The following is a 21,290-nucleotide window of genomic DNA, read 5'->3' as shown; positions in this document are numbered from 1 at the left end:
GAAATGCAATCGAATTTAAACTTTCTATCACGATACAGTAACCTCGTAACTGGTGATAGGATCGGAGTAAATAGGAAACTAGTTATAAAAGTGTAATTAATTTTATAAATGCTCCTTAAGTACCATAATAAATTATTACCGCCAATTGATATTCAATCTTATATATACGATTATGTTAGTGCTACTTTACTACGGTATAGCTTTCGACTAATTAAATTATTTTTATTCACTTCTATTAATTTAAAAATATTAAATTAAATAGCATGGATAATATAGGCATCCAAGCAGAGCAATTGGTATAAGCGTACGATAATAGAATATTTCATTCTACATGCAAGCCGTAAAATAAATTGTGTTTATCGTAGCTTCTACTGCTTTCCTATCCATGCAGATACATACGTAGGTCTTTGCATTCTGGAAAAAATAGGCATACTTCAATGTCTTACCTTCATCGCTAGAGCCATCATCATGTTTCTCTGCTGGCTGTACCATGGAATCTTCCCCAATGCTACCTACACTTCTCCACTGTTTTTTCTTTCTCCATGACATTCTTTTAAAACTTGCAGATCTAGGCGTAGAAGGCATTCGGCGACCATCATCTGGATCATTATTGTTATATTGCTTAGGTATGGTCAACTATTTGCGCAAAGATAGTTATTAGTATAAAGCATTTATTGGAAAAAATATAATATATGAACGTTTGAAACTAATTACAAACATGTTAACATCATAGAATACGTATATATTTGGGTTAAGACTTTAAAATTGACGCAAATATCGGATGAAATTTCATTATAGCTATTTATAATGTCTAGGTAAGGATAGAGAAAATCTTACAAAAATTTTTGAGGATAGAATTATAGTACTTGTATAACTCGCATATTGTCTCTCTCTAAGATAGTATTAATGTTACGAAGTTTATCGAATAAGAAAAGATATATATAGTCTATTTGCTTGAGATTTTGAGATGCTAGTGGCAAAATATTTGAAAAATAATGTGACGAGAACTTTCGGTTCGTACTAACTTATGACATAAATTAATCCTTCTACTAAGGATTATGTACATCTATCATGAATAGATAACTGTGCATCTTGCAATCTTAACTACGAACATCATCCATTGTAGCTCAACTCCATGCTATAGCTTGAAATACTATTACTTGGTAGCACAAACTGATCAGCATCTTCAAGGCTAGTAATTCAATTTCGGTATTCATATTTATTTATATTTGCTCACCGGTACATCATCTTCTCCCAAATTATATGCCAAATTCCACTCATTTTGTAGCACTTGTCCAAGTTCAGGATAGGATTCAGTAACTTGTTTTAAATCGAAATGATTAATGTAGCGTAAATCACAATATGTCAAGGCCTTAACGGTTCCAGTAGACTTTGGAAGATGGGAACTTGTACTTTGAAGTGGGAATTCCCCAATTAAATCACCGTGACCTAATTAATCAAATAAGAAATAGAATAAGGCGAAAACTTATACAATTCAGATACAATCTACGATGCGGCCTTGATGAACATTAATTTAAATGTATAAATGGCCGATTTCGATCGAATGACCACTATATGATGGAAAGCATAATCTAGCCGATTCATTTCGTAAAACATGTTGCAAATATGCACTCAGTACATCTAGGTGAAAATCTTACATCTACTGGCATCAAATTTGAAGACTGAATTCGTGCTGTAAATATAATACGGTAATATTAATTTCCGTGAATATGTTATTATTGATAACGCCGGTATATCAAAACTCATATTTCATACAACGTCAATATTACTGTAGCCTGAGGTATACAACCATATACAGTTAAAGGAGCGATATCTGAACACAGATGGCAGAAATTAATGCAGAGCAATCATACTCTTTCACTCTTTAATTAACGTACTACAGCAATATTTTTAGCTGAATCGTTAATTTTTACATTCCATAGCTAATTGACAACGATAGGTGAAACGGTAATTTGATTCACCGAAAGGCTTAAGTCGGCACAATTCATGAATAATTTGACGTACCTAATATCGCTACGACAACATCATTTCGAAAGACCTGCAGTGTTCCACTAGCGACAAAATATAGAGGATGATACAACTCTCCTTCATAGATGACAATCTCACTTGGAGCACAGTAACTTGTTTGAATTCGGCTGGAAAGATTTCTCATACAGCCATTGCTGACTGATTGGAAAAGCGACAAGCCAAGAAATTCTCGATGTAAGTACTGGCAGATATCAGTTTGCAGCTCAACAGGTAATGTTTTTAAAACCTAATTGATAGAACATGGGATCAAATTAATTCTACGTCTGCAAAACTTGGCAGATAATTCAATTTTGGTGCGTTTAAAAATTGATATACAAAAATAAAAAATTACTTAATCATTCTATCTATCTGATAGCAACCCAAAAACAAAAATAAACAAAATTAAATACTGTATTTCAGAATGTAGCGATTTTAGAGCACATAATTCAAAACTAAGTATATAAAAAGCCGAATCGATTTTTACCTCTTCTTTGTTAATGCCATTAGTGACGGACCAATCGGTGTAAGTAAAGTCCTCTAAGCGATATTTTAACTGCTTTGGCAAATGATAAGCATGACAAAACTGCCGGATATCATACATTCGCGATCGAAATTTCGATCTAGCTGAATAGATTCGCTGAATAATTGCAGTTACATTACCAAATATTACTGCATACATCAAAGCTATATGAATAAGAAAGAAAAAATTAGCGTAATTGATATCGAAAATATCAGCATAACATCTAAGATGAACATTTGCTACGGGATAATCTAATAGCTTACATCCAATAATCATAGTTATGACGGCAAACACTTTCTCCGCTGTGGTATTACCAGAAACATTGCCAAATCCCACCGTAGTAAGACTGCTTAAAGTAAAATATAATGCGGTAACATATTTATCCTGCAGCGATGGTCCACCCGATGTACTGTTATAATACGGTTCATTGAGCGATAACGATAGCTCGTATAACCAACCAAGGCGCTGATTATTCATAAGCTCTTGATTTCCAATAATATACCAGATACATGCAAGCCAATGAGCTAATGTTGCAAACGATAGTAATAGCAAGGCTAAAACTGCAGCGTTATATTCGAATTTACGATCGCAATAGGCCATAAAGTGAATTAGATGGAGGAGTCGAAGCAATTTCAATAAGGCTATGCATCGAATCTGTCAAGACAATGATTCAAAATTAGACAAAAAAATATACAATTTGAAAAAGCAAAATCGAGACAAATCTAATACCGTATGTAGCGCAGTGAATGATTTAAATACTATATAAAGGCCTATAGACTATACTATTTTATTAATGTGATTGGGAAGATATGGCATAACTGACATTTGAATGCCATTTTAGACCTTTACTAGACTATGAGTCGAACTTGTGCAGGCTAAGCTTGGTAATTAACAGTAATAAAATCTTTAATGAATTATCTCAATTTGCTCTATACAGCCACTCACCGGAAGAGATAGCGATGCATTTTCGTAGTCGATAATAAGTTCTAACGGGATAGAGGCCGTAAGATCGATAATGAGCCAAGTTTTCATATAATTAGCGGCTATTCTTTTACTTTGATATACAATATGGCCATGACTATCGATATAAGTAGTTCGAAAATTAAGTAGAATATCTATAATGAAGCATATTTGAGGTAGGATGACTACCGGTAAACTATAGATTTTAAATGCGACGAAAAGCGGAACCATAATTGCAATAAAAAATGTCAAGGCGATGATACTCCAGTCCCAAGCTAATTTTAATCGACTATAATGTAGTATTAGGAAAATAGGCCTTTGAACGTGCTTAACTTTTACATCATTAGCATTCTTCGCGGTTAAAACTAGTCTCTAATGAAAGATAACAAAGAAAATACTTAAAATTTGCCATCTCCGAATTGTTGGGAATGTGTAAGATTCACCATTCATTTTTATTTCTTAATCTTCTATTTTACATTATCAGATATTATTAAAAATATAGCATTGTTGCATATGGGTTATCCAACTTAAAAGTGAAGATAATCATCAAACATTAAGCCTTACTTCAGTTATTTTATCCGTTTCCGTTTTAGTCTGTCCATTAAATGAAAGTTGTTCAGAAAGGTGATAAAGGACAGCCCGACTGTTTCTTCGACGTAGGGTACTAACGGTACGCTTTGATTCTCTATTATTCTTATTTAGCTCTCCATCTAGTATTTTATAGGAAAATAATAAGATATCGTAATTAACCGGAATATTTTATGCGCTTTATTATAAAATGCTTTAAAATGCTACAGAGTGCCATTTACTGTAAAATAAAATCACGCTATTAATCTGAGAAATGTTCCTATTTATTTGGCACAATCTAATTCTAATTATCTTAAATGCATTTAGCATATAGATATACTCTTTCCTACCTGATTCATCAAATGATTGATTTAATAAATCTTTATGAGAGGCAACAAACATGACTACTTTATCATCATCGTTCTTAATAGGTAAAATATCGAATAAACAGTCGAATGGCGATCCTAGAATGAAAGTTGTTTACACTTATCAAATCATTAATGCAGAGTTGAATTTCCATGCTTATGATATCATTACCACCCTGCCATAAAGAAATAGAAACATACCGTCCTTTTTATAAAAGATAGTTTTAACTTGAAATTCAGTCTGTTCGTCCAGTGCTGTCCGGATTGCGTCAATATGATCCTGTGGAGTTTTAACCCCATACAGAAAATTGCAATTTCCATTTCGTCGAATGATTTCTTGCGGATTATATTGAGTTAATTCACAGAATCCATCCGTACAGTAGACAATTGGATTATTTTCTTTAGTACTTCCCAATACGAAGTTACTGTCTGCAATGCCAACACAATTGCAATGTTAATAGAGCTCCAATTACGATCATATTATGCAATGAAAACTCCTGCGTTGTAAAACTTGCAAAATTGAATATTCTTACTTTATACGTCAAATAATGCAAAATAACATAAATCTGTTATGAAGGTTAAGGATATTGTGAATTTGACTACTGTACTAGGGTCAGAATCGAACGATATCTGCCAGGAATATTTTTTTGTTAAAAATTATATAAGATTGCAATTTAGGCGATATATTAGTATAGTATTCATGCTTCAATTATGATAAATCTGGTAGCGAATTTTTAATCATAAAATAAATCAGCAGTTATGTTGCTTTATTATCGAATACTTTATGTACCCGAAACGTTTCAATGCAGGTTCTAATTTAATTTACAGATCTGTCGTAGTGGATTTTTTAAGTTATGTTCTGCATGCCGTAGAAAGATATAATTTATACCCAAAACTGCGATTTTAATATTATTGATTTAGTAATTTTAGGAATCTAGGGTACAATTTATCTTATCACATATGATTAATTGCTAGTTTAATTTAGAATACTTTAGAGTGAGATTTGTGATATTGGTATGAGTCTACACAAAATAATGTAATATAAAACTAGCGTAGCCTAGTCCATATAACACTTCATTGCATGCAGTAAAGGGTAAGTTGCACTAATCAATATTACACAAAGATTAATAGTGCCAATGAACTATTAAATACATTACACACATACACGGATAAAATTAATTTACGAAATACAAACCATCCCGACAAAATATTTTCGAAAAGTATGAATTGATTACAATATTTATAAAGGAAAGATTCATTTTTCCATAAAATAATCTTACACTACTTATCATAACATTTACATAATAAGACATCATCTTTTAGATCAATACAGAATAGAACTAACTTTTACTAGAGATAAGCACGCAATACTTACGAACTCCATTAAATTTTTCAGCAATTTGTTCCACGAAGGAATGCTGCTGGCTTTTACTGCGAGTTGCTGACCTAGTCATCCACTTAAATAGATTCGGCATCTGATCTGTTTATACTAATAAGGTAGAATAACATGAATTTAGAAAAGTATCATTCATATAAAATTGATTCGATAGTCATAAGCAGATTACAGCTACATTTTATATAAATTATAATAGTTATGCAAGACGATAAGATGAAGAGGATTCCCTTACTGATTACATTAAAAATGGCTAAAGATTACAAATAGTGTTGAGAGCATTACATTTGTTAGTATTTAATGCCTTACTTAGCATAAAAATTATCAAATGGGCATCGTAAGTAAGCCATTGTTACTATAATCAACTAGGAGTTTCAACATCGAATCCTACGTGTGAAAACCGCATCTCATCATATAACAATTGTGAATGGAAGCTATTCTAAAATTTCCTTCTCTATAAAGTGTGACAATATAATAAAGTATAAATAAAAATGGAATCAGAAGATATTGGGCCAAATAAGAATTATTATAACTAGAAAGAGTATTGGTTCTCTGTTGCATTGTAAATTATGGAGTATTATCATTAAGCAAATTTCTAAAAGTCAATAACATGAATGTTCATTTTCTGATCATTCTTTATCGCATAATACCGTACTTAATTATAAAATTTATATGCAGTGTTTGTTCCTTTATACTACCCTAGCACATTGCAAGATCTCATTCAATACAAGGCACATGGATAATTTTATTATCTTACATAATGCCTGCTGTCAGTGTACAAAATAGGAAATTAATAAAATCTCACACGGCCAGTTGTCTAGACTTTTGACTGTGCTTTGTAAAATGATATCAAAAAAATATTAGAATAGACAGTGCACTTATTATTAAACTGAAGAAATGCCCGCAATGATTACTAATGGAGATTCGCACTATTCTAATTTGGACAACAGAGAAACAAAAGAGATTACGCATCTGTAGCGAAATCTTAAAGAAAAACTACCTAATTAATGAAGAAGTATTTGAATGAGACCCGCTAATTTATTATTTGTATCAACATAAACCTTTCTTTAGTCAATGGTTGCACAATGGCTGCTCTAAATAAGAATAACAGATTTCAAATCGGTGTTCTTTATCGCCCCAAGATGTTGTACTATTGCTATACTAGCGCTTTAACTGTTAGTAAATTAACTCTGTTTCAATCATTTCAACTTGAAATGAAATCGAATGCAATATTCTTACCGATCTTTCCTTTCAAAGGAAATATGGCAACATGTGATTAACGATGGTGGTTCCAAATTACAAAAAAAAATTTAGAAAAATTTCGACTGATTAAAGCTGATTTGTGATCACTATTTGAAAGCTACCGTATAATAAAGATCGAGGATAAACTCTCGGTTATAAAAGTATACCATTATCACAAACAGCTTCGTAACCAGATAACGTAAAGTACGATCAATATGCCAATTCCTTGAGCCACATATCAAGGAACGATATCTGCACTATCAGGAACACTTTTGCTTTACTAGCAGACTACGCAAAGACTAGACGCCTCGTATTATACGTTAAATACTAACTTTAAGAATTAACGTTATTACACGATATATTGCGTTTATATACTCTTCTGCAATAGTTAGTACGATACACTTTGGAATCATTCACTGAATTAGATACTAATTTTAGCTACTGCTCCCTAATGCAAACAATTGTATCTACGATCATAGACATCTAATGCCTAATACAGAATAATCAGATTGCGACATTTCCTATCACGGAACATTTCCAAGATAATTTACAATCTACTATAAGTTACAATCACAATGATTAGAACTGTAAGTAGATAATTCGCATTCCTTAATGTAACTATTAATTTCAGTATATGTATATATGTCACTGTCACATTAAGCCAGTGTTATATTAAAACACAATATATCCAAATTAGAAATTAACTAAATGAGGATAGGCTAAAAAAAATTATCTAACATGAATATTTCTACTCTGATACAGTATATAACACTGTCACAACCATACGTGCACTACTCAATGCAACTCTTAAATTAGCTTAAGTTTAGTATTATTAGATGGTAAGAAGACGTGCAGTGTTAGTTATTCGTTTATATTATTAATAGAACCAATTTGATGTCATTGGTAAAGTGAAGTTTTACAGGAACTTCTGCTTTTGCTTATAAGGTTTTGGCGACACTATATCGCAATGAGATATGAAAATTCCACTAGACGGCTACATATTAGTGATTAAAATAACTGATATACGGTAGAAATAGCTATAGCTACTCGTAAGGAAGACTTTTTAGTCTTGGTAAGGAATTTATGGAGCCAATCTTGGTTACACATTGGCACTTGGTTAAAATCTTTCAGATATTGTTTTAATAACAGAAATCATTACACAAAGTGATAGACCATCACTAAACCCGATTAGAACTGCGTATAATCCACTTATTACCCATAACAAGCTAGAAAACCCAGCATTAGCAACGTGATAATAATAGTAGTTACAGTTTAAAATAGTAACCAATACTGTCATGGAATATTTTGCTTACGTCGAAAGATTAAGTCAACACATTAGTCCTATTGTTGATTCGTTTTAGTATCGGTATCTCGAATAGAAGAAATTTAAAATTGATACAAACTTACTACTCAAGGATATTCTAATGCTTTGCTTAAGCATTTTCTTACCTTTTGCAGAACTTATGAAAAACATAATATAACGTACATGATATGAGCATGGAATACATGATCGACCTGTAAATTACTATTCAAACGTGTAAATACATCAACGACGGGAAAAAGAATTTAAAGAGGATCGAAGTTGGGTAGATAGCGGTACATTTAAAGCATGGCTAACCGTCATACAAAAAAAAATATACTCATTACAGCCTTAATTTATTTATTTGGCTCATCACCGTACCACTTTTTTGGCAACGAATACGTATCAAAATATCGTAATGTAGCGATACAGAATACCAGTAATTTTAGACATATATGACTTCAAGTTGATGTATTTCTTTACAAAGTGAGAAGAAATGAAGGATGTCAGGATAATAATATAAGATAAAGTATAGAGCATTAGGATACGCGATTACGTAAAACAAAACCTTAAATATAATCGACAGAGAAAGCATAGAGCAACCGCTAATCAAGTTTTTATACATTGAAACCATTCACCAAAAAAATTAGCAGGTGAATTAGGATAAGCTATTTCATTTTATTAAACTATCGCTTAGCCATTCTAATAGATAGAAATCCATTTATTTACATATACGCGTATACTATCATCAACTTACAACATGGTTAACGTTATCCATGCGCTTACAGGCATGAGCAACTGGAAAATGTGCCGTAAATGTCAAAAATAAAGAGTATTCAAGCGAATATTTAGTAATTACAGCTTGTTCCAGTCTTTATGTATCAGTAAAGGGTTATGTGCCGTTGATACAATCGTTTAATCAAAATATAGCATTAAGAAAGCTAATTGCGTATTTATGATTATTCCTTTTCAGTATGTAACTTCTCAAACCTGATGTCTAGTAACTTCTTTCAATAGCAATATTCAATCAGGCAGGATGTAAAAATAACTTGCTATTGTCTTCATCTGTTTAAAAATATTGTCAACTGGAGTCATTACTATTTTGGGAGCAATCGTGTGATCTATTTTTACTATAAAATATAGCCCTGCCAGCTGTTCGATTTTTCTTTCCAATCCTATTCATTATCTTTTATATATGAAATTAGTCGGGATATTAATGAACAAAAAGATATTTTAATCAACTGAATAAGTACTAAATGAGGAATCCTAAGAGATAATGAATAGCAGCTATCTACTCCCAAAGATATAGAACTTAGTTAGTATCATTTCCTACTCTTATTTTTAGCCTAGATAATAAAGTAGGAAATGAGAAATGATATCAATGTGCTGGCAGAGAAAACCAAGACGGATGATAGAAAAGGCTGAATGAAATTAAAAGCGTGAATCTGTCATCTGAAAGAAGACGTCTAAAATGATCTCCCACAAAACTATCAATACGTGCTTAATCAGATGGTCAAGACATGAATCAACTACCGGTGCGGAAGGAATAACTTGGTTAATGATGGATACTGGGCAATATTTTTGAAATTGTACGCGTATTCGAGATCAAAGTAACTTCCCCTCTAACTTACTCTACAAGTGAAGGCCGTATTCTATATGAAGAATTTCCACTCATCAATAAGCGTTCTAATATATCTCAACACCTGCTAATTACTGTAAAATTACTTTTCTGTTTTAGAGATAGATCATCCTGTATATCTTTCATACACTCTATAGCCCTTCTGGTGGCCTTTTATTCTGTAATACACTTTCTCACTAGGAAAATAGTCTACCAAGCTAGCTGAATCTGTATTTTGTATTGATTTGGCGACTGATTTTGAGCCAATGAAATCCATCTTAATTATATAGTGGAGTAAAATAGGAAAACTGTTCACCGTAATGATTGTCTGTTCAGTACTAGACCTGAGCTATTTACATTTCTACTTCCCGTATCCAATTTGGCATTAAAACGAGCAACAGTAGATTGTTTAGTTATGGTGATTGTCGTAACGATCGAGCAGTAGACAGCTACACCTACTATTCTAGTATTTTGACCAAAAAATTACACTGCATAAGATCCATGCATAGATTTTATGTATTTTGACGATAGTACAATCCTGAAGCTTGTTTCAAAGTATAGATCTTAAATCTACTCGAAAACAGAAATGATATAGGTCCAAGAATATGCCTTAACGTTTTATCTCCACAATCTACTAAGAAACCAGCATTAAAGCAAAAAGGAGAACAAAAAATATTTGTTAAAATAACATCAAGACTGACTTACTCTAAAATAGACGGTATGTATATCGACCTATAAAAATGTCGTCGTAAGCTCCATTACGATAGAATTAATAAGTAATTTGCTCACAGAAAGAATTGTCATAGATTCATCGAAAAAGAGTATACCAAATAAAATTAATATCAAGACTCACTCTAAATGGGTATTATGTATGTTGGCCTCTAAAAATGCCAAAGTAAGTTTGATTATAGCAGGACTAATAAGTGGTCTACTTATAAATAGATCTGTAAAAGATTCATCAAACACGAGCGTGTACACCACATAAGAATAATATTAGGGCTGACTCTAATCGGATGTTATGCATATCGGCCTTTAAAAACGCAATAGGAAGCTTGGCTATGACAGGACTAATAAATGAATCACTCACAGATGGAACTGCAATAGACTCATCGAACTCGAGCGAGTATGTCATATCAATTCAATCCTTTTTCACAGGAGTTTTGTCAGCATTCATTTCACTCCTTCCATATTGTAAGCCGGTAAAGTTGTCAATAAGGAGTTAGACAAGCCATTTTGAGCACGGGTACAAAATGGTTAAGTAAAAGTGTATGGTAATTCAGTATATATTTCATGATTGAATTCATAAAATGATTTATCCGATAATTACATTTTGCCGCGGACGGTGATCAAGAACAGAAGCTGGTGAGTAGGATTAACTTATGATTAAGCCATGATTAACATTATATCAAATAATAAACTAAAACTGATGAGATTCAATAAGGATGCATTCAAATTATTGGTCATTTGCGCTACTCAATAATTAGTTATCAAGTGCTGCTAGTGTAAAGGCATAAGCCATTCTTACTTTATATTAATCAAATTTCTCTAGATAATACAATTTCCATAACTGCTGCGAGTATCTTGTTGAACATAGGTTTTATTGGAATGCTTGACCGTAGATCGGAAAAACTAAAAGTCCTTGCGATGTTAATATCCCCTAAGCATGTAAAGCTTTTTTCTCACTTAGTTGTTGCGATGCTAGTTTGATATTAGTGATAGTTGATCGGTTTCAGCCATGATTAATATTACTATAAAAATCATTAAAATAATCATGACCGACATAGAACAACTATGGAATAGATTATCAACTATATGCAAGTAATAGCGTGAAGAAAATGGGCATTCCAATGATAGCTAGTTTCAGTTAATCCGGCCGATATTGATGTATTGATACTGTAGCAAGATTAAATGTTTATTTAAAGGATAATATGGTGCTATTCTCTAATAGAAACATTTTAGATAGAGTAAAAATATTTTATCCGAGTAATGAGCCTTATTATGAGTATTAATAAAGATAATTCTGCGTCTTAATCAGAAATTTGAAATATATTTAAGCGCTACAAGAAAAATACTCTGATGAATGATTTGGATTGAATAGTTGGCTTCCAATACTCGTTCCTAAAAACAGATATAGCTGTTATCTTTACCGAACATCAGCAATTTAATCTGTAAACGTATAATTTACGAGATGCGCTCTGTTGATTTACATATAGCCGGTTAAAAAAATTTAATATTGTCTATCATGTACTTCAATTTCGGTGAACCATTTACTATTGTAAATGCCCACTGTAGCGACATTATTGAACCACTGTATATTATTTACATCATCCAATAGACACTTTAATAAACATGATTAGGAATTGTCTATAAAAGAATTCAATTAAAGCTAAGTTTATTAATGAGACTTACATTGTGGTACTAAAACATCAGCGACTTTATCTAGAGCTAATATTATAGAAATAACGAACGAGTTCGTCTTTATGCTTGTGATTGATAACATCTATAGCATATATTAATCGCTTTAATTAGTGATTAATGATAATATAGAAGCAAAGCAACAATATTAACGGAAAATTAATAGCTGTTGACTTCTTAGCTATTAATACATATAACGAAATAGTAAAAAAATTTATTGAAATACCTATAATTATTTTAAGTGGTATAAAAATGATTGTTATGTATCATTTATACCTTGATGGTTTATTCTTGTTAACCTTTTGAACTTATACTTCAAAGTCTAAATTTCAATATGAGGATATTTCCTAATAATACATAGTTCTAGGGTATTTGCTTATTGAATGATCGGCATCATCAATGCAAATCGGATATGAAAATTAAAATCAGTTGTCAATAGATAGCAGATTATAATGGCTATGCTAATCAATGACGAAAAACTTTATTGGATATCATCCATCTCCTATGGTAATAATAACGGTGAAAGTGATTCAATAAAACTACATATTCCCTTACATTGTGAGCAATAGAGAAATATGTATGCCAGTAATACGAAAATGAACTAATCATAAAGAAGCAATTCTTAGGATCACAATATTATGAAATTTATTTCGAGGTCTTTTCATGAAATGATAGGGATATCCAGAGATAAATCCAACATTACCTGGTAGCGCAATGTTATACAAAGGATTAAGTTGTCAGGAACTTACCGGGAATGAGATTTTCCATTATCAATTTAAAACGGATAAAATTAATTTAACGATCCCATTACTACCCATTAGCTTATTCAATTCCGTTCATTTAAGCTTTTTTCGTCAACTGTATGTTATAGCTACAATCATTATTATTGTTCAGTAGAACATACACCACCAGCAATTTAGTTAAAATGAAACCCGATTGAAGGCTTGTGATAGCATCTACTGTATTATGACTTACAAACTAGTAAAACGTTTATGAGAAGTTTCGTCATGGCTTCCTAAAGCTAATCGCAGTACTGAAAAGACACTGGATTTTTTATAAGTCTTTTTTAGTCTAACAGGAGAAGGGATTTTTTTCCATCTTGCATATAAATAATGATTACGTTCATGCGGGTGAAATAATGTATCTTATACCGCTATTAAAGTTCAATAAAAATTGCTTAATTTAATATAAAATCCTATTTCATATTTTCATAATCATATTATAACCACTAATTTTCCTCTGTAGATTGTGGAATAATCAAATAACTTGTGCTCAAAAAGTTTATCCAAATGAATGAAAATTCTTTAAATGATTAGTTTTATACTGCTGTGAACGTAAATAAAATTGCTCTAGTTAATGTAGAATTCCTATATAACACTTTCTTTAACAGTATTATAACGTCTATTTCTTTAATGTAGCTGTTGAACATCCATCCTCAAAATTGATCCTGAGCAATTGTTTAAATGATGCGCTTTGTACATCTACTAACGTCAGTAAATTTACGTTAATTAATGTAAAAATCTAACAGTATTTTCTTAATTATTTTATATCATGTATTCCCTCCAATGTAGTTTATGAAAACTCCACGCTAAAAGCAAAGATGCATTTTTATATGTATACAGTTATTGACGTCAATAAATTTACTACAATTAATGTAAAATTCCTGTTTTGATACTTCCTTCATGATATCATAAGGTTTATTCCCACAATAGAGTGTAACACTCATATTAAAAATGTTGCACTGATGAATGAAAATTCTTCGCTTGTTAAATCTTTCTTAGAACATTTTCTAACTTCAAAATTATCATTAAAAAAATTAAACGACTCGTTAAATTTGAAATCCCTAACCAATAGTTTGAGTACTTTATCATTGACATAGCGGTATATTTCAGATGAAAGGAAGCAAAACAAATAGAATCAATTGCCGTGGTTAATTTAATCGTCTCAAAATAGCCAAGGACTAGATAATATCTTACGATTAAAGTAGAATTACTGCCTAGCACTATCGTCACTATTGTAAAAAGAATATTTCCTTGTACATAACAAATGTCAAGAATAACAATGGTTACCATCTGTTCTTGTCTTTAAACACCGCTATCGAAAATCAAGCTGGAAAATACATCAGTAAAGTATAAATTTAATAAAATTTTAAGAATTGAGCTCCACTATCATGATTAACTTGTTTCTGATCTCAATTAGTTCGTGTGCACCTTTATTTTCTACTCTTGTTTGCTGTCAACAATCAATTTGATTCAATGTAATGACAAAAAAATTTACACTATCAAAAGTAAAGATTCAACGTCCATGAGAATAATCAATTAATAGATAACTTTAAATCATCAAATGCCCGTAAAACAAGTACACCTTACATTTTGTCACCAATCCTTTATAATAAAATTCAAAATGGAAGAGCGTTCCTTCTCGTTGACAAAGTCAATGGCATACAGATCATGTAGTTCTGTAACTGATTTTTATACCATTTTGCTTCAATATTTTTCGTTTTAGAATTACTGTCTAATAAATATTTAAAGACTGTCTGCATTCTTGTAGTCTTAACGGCACAGAAGATAATAGCTGCTGTTAAATCCCATTATAGCTCTCTTTTTTTCTAAAGTACTACCGCCTTATTCACACCAAAACAACTCTGATGTTGTAATTATTTCTATACGCCCATTAAACTATCGCATGTAATATATTCGCATATGGCTCTCTGAATTTCTTGGAGAACTCACGAATGTTGTTGAAGCAATAAACTGTATTTTTATCAGATAGTACAGCTATTTTATTGCGCTCCAAAATATATCTCGTTTTCCATCATGAACCATCGAAGAAACCTTTCTTAAAAATATTACAAGTAAACATAGGAAAATGTCTCATGCGAATCAGTGAGTCATTTATTCCCTAATTTAGTGATGGAAAAGAGTTAAAAGAAAGGAAAACTATTCATTACAGTAAAATTGTCAGTAAATCATTTATAATTGTATCATTAGCTTTCGGTAAATTCGTCAACAATTGGTTGATCATTTGTTCAATCTATACTAGACTAGCGTAACATCCTCTTCCGAAGCAGTAAAATAATGGTATTAATGCCCTTTCAGTCTAAACGGAACTTTCTTCGCCAAAAGGAATCTATTTTTTCGACAATTTCTAATATAAATTTTATCAATCTTGAATGTTGATTGTAAAAAATATCCTTGCTAGCTAATGCTTTTAAGAGGTAGATCAATACGATAAATTTACTGTATCTTGGTCAATGACTTTTATTAAGAACTAGTTATACACTAATACTACAGTTCACAATGATACCTAATCCAGCTAAAATATGACATGATTTTTATAAGAAATGTTACAGAATGCAGTAGAGCAAAGTTAAAATGAAGATTTGATAGGAAAACTTTAATCGGTATCCTTAAAATTTTACGAGCTTAATCGTAATCACTTATTCGAGTAAATTGTTCAAGCGTTCCTCAGAACGGTGTAAACTAAGTCACAATGCTAAATAATGCGCGAAAGAATAAATATATATTGGCCCAGCTGAAAGGAGATTCAATAGAAAGATTTTATTCAGTATCCTCAAGATATGTCGCTAACTTCATCATAATAGCTCAGGAATTAACTACAAGCTCTATAAAAGAAGCAAACTCAACACAATCTTTAATAATACAGCAAAGAATGCATACACGTATTTATGTATATATATATAGTAACATATATACCACCATGGATTTTTTCAGAGTCAAAATGAAGAACCAAATCAGAAATTTTAATGAATATCCTCATATATCATTAACTTCACAAAAATCGCTTATAAATTGGATACATATTCCTTAGAAAAGCGTAGATTAAGGTGCCTTGATACGAAAGACGCGAAAGGATGCATATATTCCTTTTAACAATCTTGGGAATTGACAAAAAATTATTATTTTATTCAGTTCAAGAAGTATTTTTTGGATAAATTGCAAATAGAATGTAAATTTTGAATGACGAAATGTCAAATAAAAACCAAAGATGTACATAAACCGTTTATAGGGGGAACTTGTTCTATAGATCTTTTTTCGAAGTAGACCGAGTTGCAAATTATTCTACAAATCAATGCCCATAGGTTTGCAATTTATTTCTGTATAAAGCATCGATACTTTATCATATTGTAAAACGAAATACAACTATGGCGAGAATATTAGTTATACGAGTAAATTGATATATTATTTCGCATTATATACGGTTAAGGGGTCAATGATAATTAAAAAACTTTCTGTGAGAAAGGCAGGGAAAAATATATAGGATGAGCTGGGGTTGTATGTAAATTTCAGAGATTGTCTGCTATTGAAAAATATTAACTAAATAATAAAACATCGGCAAAAGTACTACACTACCTTGCAAAAAATATCCCTCCATCCTTATTTTATTATAATTATAAACTCATAAATAAAATATTTGTAGTAATTTACTCCATAATTATAAATTGAAGATCAGTTATTTCCTCTACAAGCGACTTCATTTATAAATTAGTGTAAAATATCGAAATTAATCCTACCTTAATGAACTGAAAATGTGGAAGCGATGTCGTTTTCGGTAGAATTCGAACTAATTATTTATCAAATTAAAGGTGTTTATTGTATAGTCAAGTTGGTTTATATTATCCACTTGTCCATATTAAAAATGTAGTATCCAATTAGGTAAAGAATAGCTTTCGTAACATTTTTAATGATACGATCAATGTAAATGAGACACAAATGAATATTGCATAGCAATCAAGGTTGAATAGGAAAAAAAGACAATAATACTAATAAAAATCAACTATTCCATCTGTTCATTAAATAATCACAACTAAATCAACAGTATAAAAATGATCGATTGCCACGTACTATCACGCTTAGATTTTATTATCGTAGACTAATTATAGGAATGATGGCAAAAGTACCCAACCTAAACTTTTTACTGTTATTGTTTTATTCAGATATTAAATTAGTCCAATACGGTAAGTTTGCTTCATTTCCAATTTAATTTTTTTGGATACATCAACGAATGACAGTACGCAAACTGATATGTTAAACAGTCTCATTAGTGGATATAAAGGAAATTTACGAGTAATATCGTATTAATGATATTAAATGTATTTAGCGCTCGGAGTAATGATTGTATTGCTATTTTCGTGGACAAATTCAATGCAACTAATATTTTTTGAAAAAGATATTTTACTAGCCTAGGCTTGTAGAAAATGAAATGTTTTTGCTAAACATTCGAGATGGTTGCAATAGCTAATTATGAACATGTTCTATATATAATTAGGAAGTAAATTAGTCGTAACCAAGATAATATGCCCAATCAAGCGCTAACACAATTTTAATTTAATAGAAACACTTGAGAATAAATCTGATACTTTCCCCCCTACTCTTCTTGTACAATCATACACCCTATTTACATATAGTGAAAATCCAGGAAGTATATTTAAAGATGAACCGAAAATAATAATATATTAATCGAGATCAATGTGTCATTTGAATTATGTAATGACTAAAGAGATTTAAAAGATTGATTTTCTACGCCTGAACATAATCGGGAAAATACTGTACAAAAATAATGGTAATTGGTACTTATTTTGTAGCCGCTATGAAAGGATGTATTTACTATTTCTATTCACCTATTTCTAAGACGAACTTTGTAGAAATTGGTACGTGATTTTAACTATTTATAGCTATTATAAGGCACTAACAGATTGATTTCCTCCACTTAAAATCGAAGGTAATATAATATTCCAGTACCAGCATTCAAATCGAACATTAAGTGTCTGCAAGAGATTATTATTAATTTTCTGACTGATAGTTCTATTTCACATTAGGCTAAAATTATAATCATCAGCTGTATTCAATTTAGCATTGTTTCTTAGTTACATAAATAAAGATCCTCGTAGTCTTTTATAAGTCTGACTGCTCTTATCATCGTTTATTGTAAGTTTGTAAAATACTTATGCTCGCATTGCTTATCAAGGTAGACAAACTCAGCATTTTGGTAGGATTCATCATAGAGAGGACTATGTATTGTAAATTGGAGTGATATTAATTAATAACAGTATACCTTAAGTAAGTTAACTAGCTAAAGGTTATAAAACAATTATGGTTAGTCGATATAACAATGAAAGTACGATAAAGTAGGTTGAATTTGTTAATTTAGAAAAAAATCAAAATAGTTTTAGTATCAAAATTGAATGAAAGTCATCGGTAGCAGTTCGAACGGGGAAGCTTACTTGATCAAGTGTAATCACATTTTCTAACTATAGAGTAGTATGAAATTATTCATTTTATAATAGCAATGTAAGAATTTTAAATAATACTTTAATACAATTGCAACACATTTTATGCTTTAGAATTTGCCAATATAAAGATTTATGATTATTTCGTGATATATTGTTGCCCTTTTTCGGTACTTATGCGAATAAATGAATTAATACTCTAACTAGCAACATAAACAGCAATTGTTCTAGCTATTAAATTGTTTAGAATTCATAAATAAATTGCTAAATATACGCCTGAAAGGAATAAGAAAACTGTTTAAGAGCTATTCTGTGACGAAATACAAGTCTCATATAAGTATCTATGTGTACATATAGCAGATACAGATATTCCAAAACATCTGCTTTGTATATACTTAAGATAATGAATAGACCCACGAGGTAGGAGTTGCTAAGACTAACAACGAAATGCGCTGACAGTTATAATTAGGGCTATTCGGTCATTATCCCTATTTAACATGCATACTATAGAATCAGTGTTGCTATATAGAAGATAAGTGGCCTATGGATGTAAACTTTCATAAAATAAATGACGAACCAAGTAAACTACTGGATAATGCTTTAAATTTACAGAGTGGATTTGCTTGACGCTTATAAATTAGCAAAAGAAAGTTTGTATGATAATATATGGTCATGATACGCTGTAATTAACGTACTGGTTTATAACGGCGAGATCCTGCTCTGCATAATGACAATTTAGCACTATGATGCTTAGATAACAATTTGTCAATTAATTCAAGAAATGACTACACTAGCATATGTAAGAAATAAAAAGAGAATTAAACTAAGAATAATTAGTAGCTATATTGTAGTAATAATTCAACAATGAATATCATTATTCATGGTCAGTTCATGTAAAATAAGCAGTCTGGATGTGATGGCCAATTTTTGAAAGGAATATACCCTATACAATAGATACTCATTACATTAAAATTAGGTTGCAAAAATAAAATCACCTATAAAATCGTTGTTTAAAAGGTCTAATTACTTTTTATAAGACTACCTACAGAGCAATTTATGGAAAATTTTTACGTTAGAAATGGCTAGCTTAAATAAAGCTTATTTATTCAGTTCGTGTAGCTGCATTAAAGGAGTAGCTTATACCAAAGTTAAGATCTTGACAATATATAAAGTAAGGAGGGTTTTAGCGACATGATAATTTTTCTGGTAAGGAAATAGCTCTCATTTAAGGATTCTCTATATAAAAAGATCGCTATGGCAGCCTGCCTGAGATTTGCCTGAGAAGCTATGATAGTACACCTAATAAAAAACTTGGTCCGACGTGATTATTCAATAAAATAAAGGATCCAGTTTGTTGTATCGGATGTTGTTAAATAAGTGTAATGATTAAACAGTAATATTATAAGAGTTTTATTGTGGTTTTGTCGTTTGTAGAATTCATCAGGGAATTTTCATATGGAAATAATTAAACAAGAGCAAAATAATAGCTACGAATTTAATATAAGCAAATATTCACATATGTCATGTTATCAGTGTTTAGTCTCAGAATAGAATACAGTTGAATTAAAAGCGATCTGGACAAGTACGCTATTAATGAATATTATATTTAATCAATCGATTCAATAGCTTTTACTAACATTTAATGAGCAGAAATGAAAGTCTACTGAGCAAGTTTATGAATATAAATAAATGAAAGCAAACTAGATTACATGGGTTGTATGTCATGATGTCAGAATTTAGTTTCAGAATGGAGCGTAGTTGAAATAAAAACCATCTTAATGAGTACTCTATCAATGGAGAATATATTTATTCAATCGATTCAATCACTTCTACCTGCATTTAATGACCAAAATTGAGAGTCTGCTAAGTATTATTATGAAGACAAATAAATAAAAACAAACTAGATTTTATGAGTTGTTTGTCACGATATCAAAGTTTAGTTTTAGAATAGAGTATACTAGAAATGAAAGCCATCTGAATGAGTACACCATCAATGAATATTATATATATTCAATCAATTCAATAACCTTTACCAGTATTTAATGACCAAATGTGAAAGCCTACTGAGCATTTTAATGAATAAAATAAATAAAAAAAAATAGATTACTTATCGGTAAATTTTTGTCTTTTCTTATGTTGTAAGTATTGCACGAATAGAACTGAACTGTAATCCAATCTAAACTAGTTTAGTAGCATTAAAAGTCATCGGTCTGTTTCATTTTGACTTGCCATCTCGCTTATTCATGACTAGTTAACAGTTCAAAATATGATTGTATCTAGTTCATCATGACCAAAACTGATTTTATATGCATTCCATGTAAATGGTAATAAGCAAGAGAAGAATATGTTTACTGTCAAATTGAACCGATAGTGGTGACTTACTTATTGACGAATACTAGCATACCTTAAACCTGTAGACCAATATTTTATTGAAGACTACTACGATTATCGATTTCAAGGAAAAGCTGCGCCTCAACTAAATGCAATAAATAAACTAACAAAGACTGGAGCAATTTAGCATTACAGTAAATGTAATTCCATCTCGAAAATCCAATTAACACTTTGCCTACTATTATTGATAAAGTATCAACAGTTTGATCATTTCCCTAGGGTTTATTCTTATCCCGAATAT

At 30.9% G+C, this 21,290-nt stretch overlaps 1 protein-coding gene across 1 annotated transcript; it reads right to left on the bottom strand.

Moving 5' to 3' along the window:
• Positions 1 to 1,219: 1,219 nt before the first annotated feature.
• On the bottom strand, positions 1,220 to 5,894 carry TRIADDRAFT_30951 (uncharacterized protein; the record flags this gene model as incomplete). The annotated part of the gene is made up of 9 exons (XM_002116361.1): positions 1,220 to 1,449; positions 2,026 to 2,275; positions 2,513 to 2,712; positions 2,812 to 3,189; positions 3,490 to 3,880; positions 4,073 to 4,151; positions 4,371 to 4,539; positions 4,642 to 4,869; positions 5,816 to 5,894. 9 exons carry the CDS (start codon positions 5,892 to 5,894, stop codon positions 1,220 to 1,222), a joined length of 2,004 nt encoding a protein of 667 aa, XP_002116397.1.
• Positions 5,895 to 21,290: the final 15,396 nt, after the last annotated feature.

The sequence above is a fragment of the Trichoplax adhaerens genome, genomic scaffold (genome assembly GCF_000150275.1).
Source record: "Trichoplax adhaerens TRIADscaffold_15 genomic scaffold, whole genome shotgun sequence".
NCBI classification, from domain to species: Eukaryota; Metazoa; Placozoa; class Uniplacotomia; order Trichoplacea; family Trichoplacidae; genus Trichoplax; species Trichoplax adhaerens.
The sequence above is the reverse complement of the archived record's forward strand: the minus strand, read 5'-3'. Positions and strand labels throughout refer to the sequence as shown.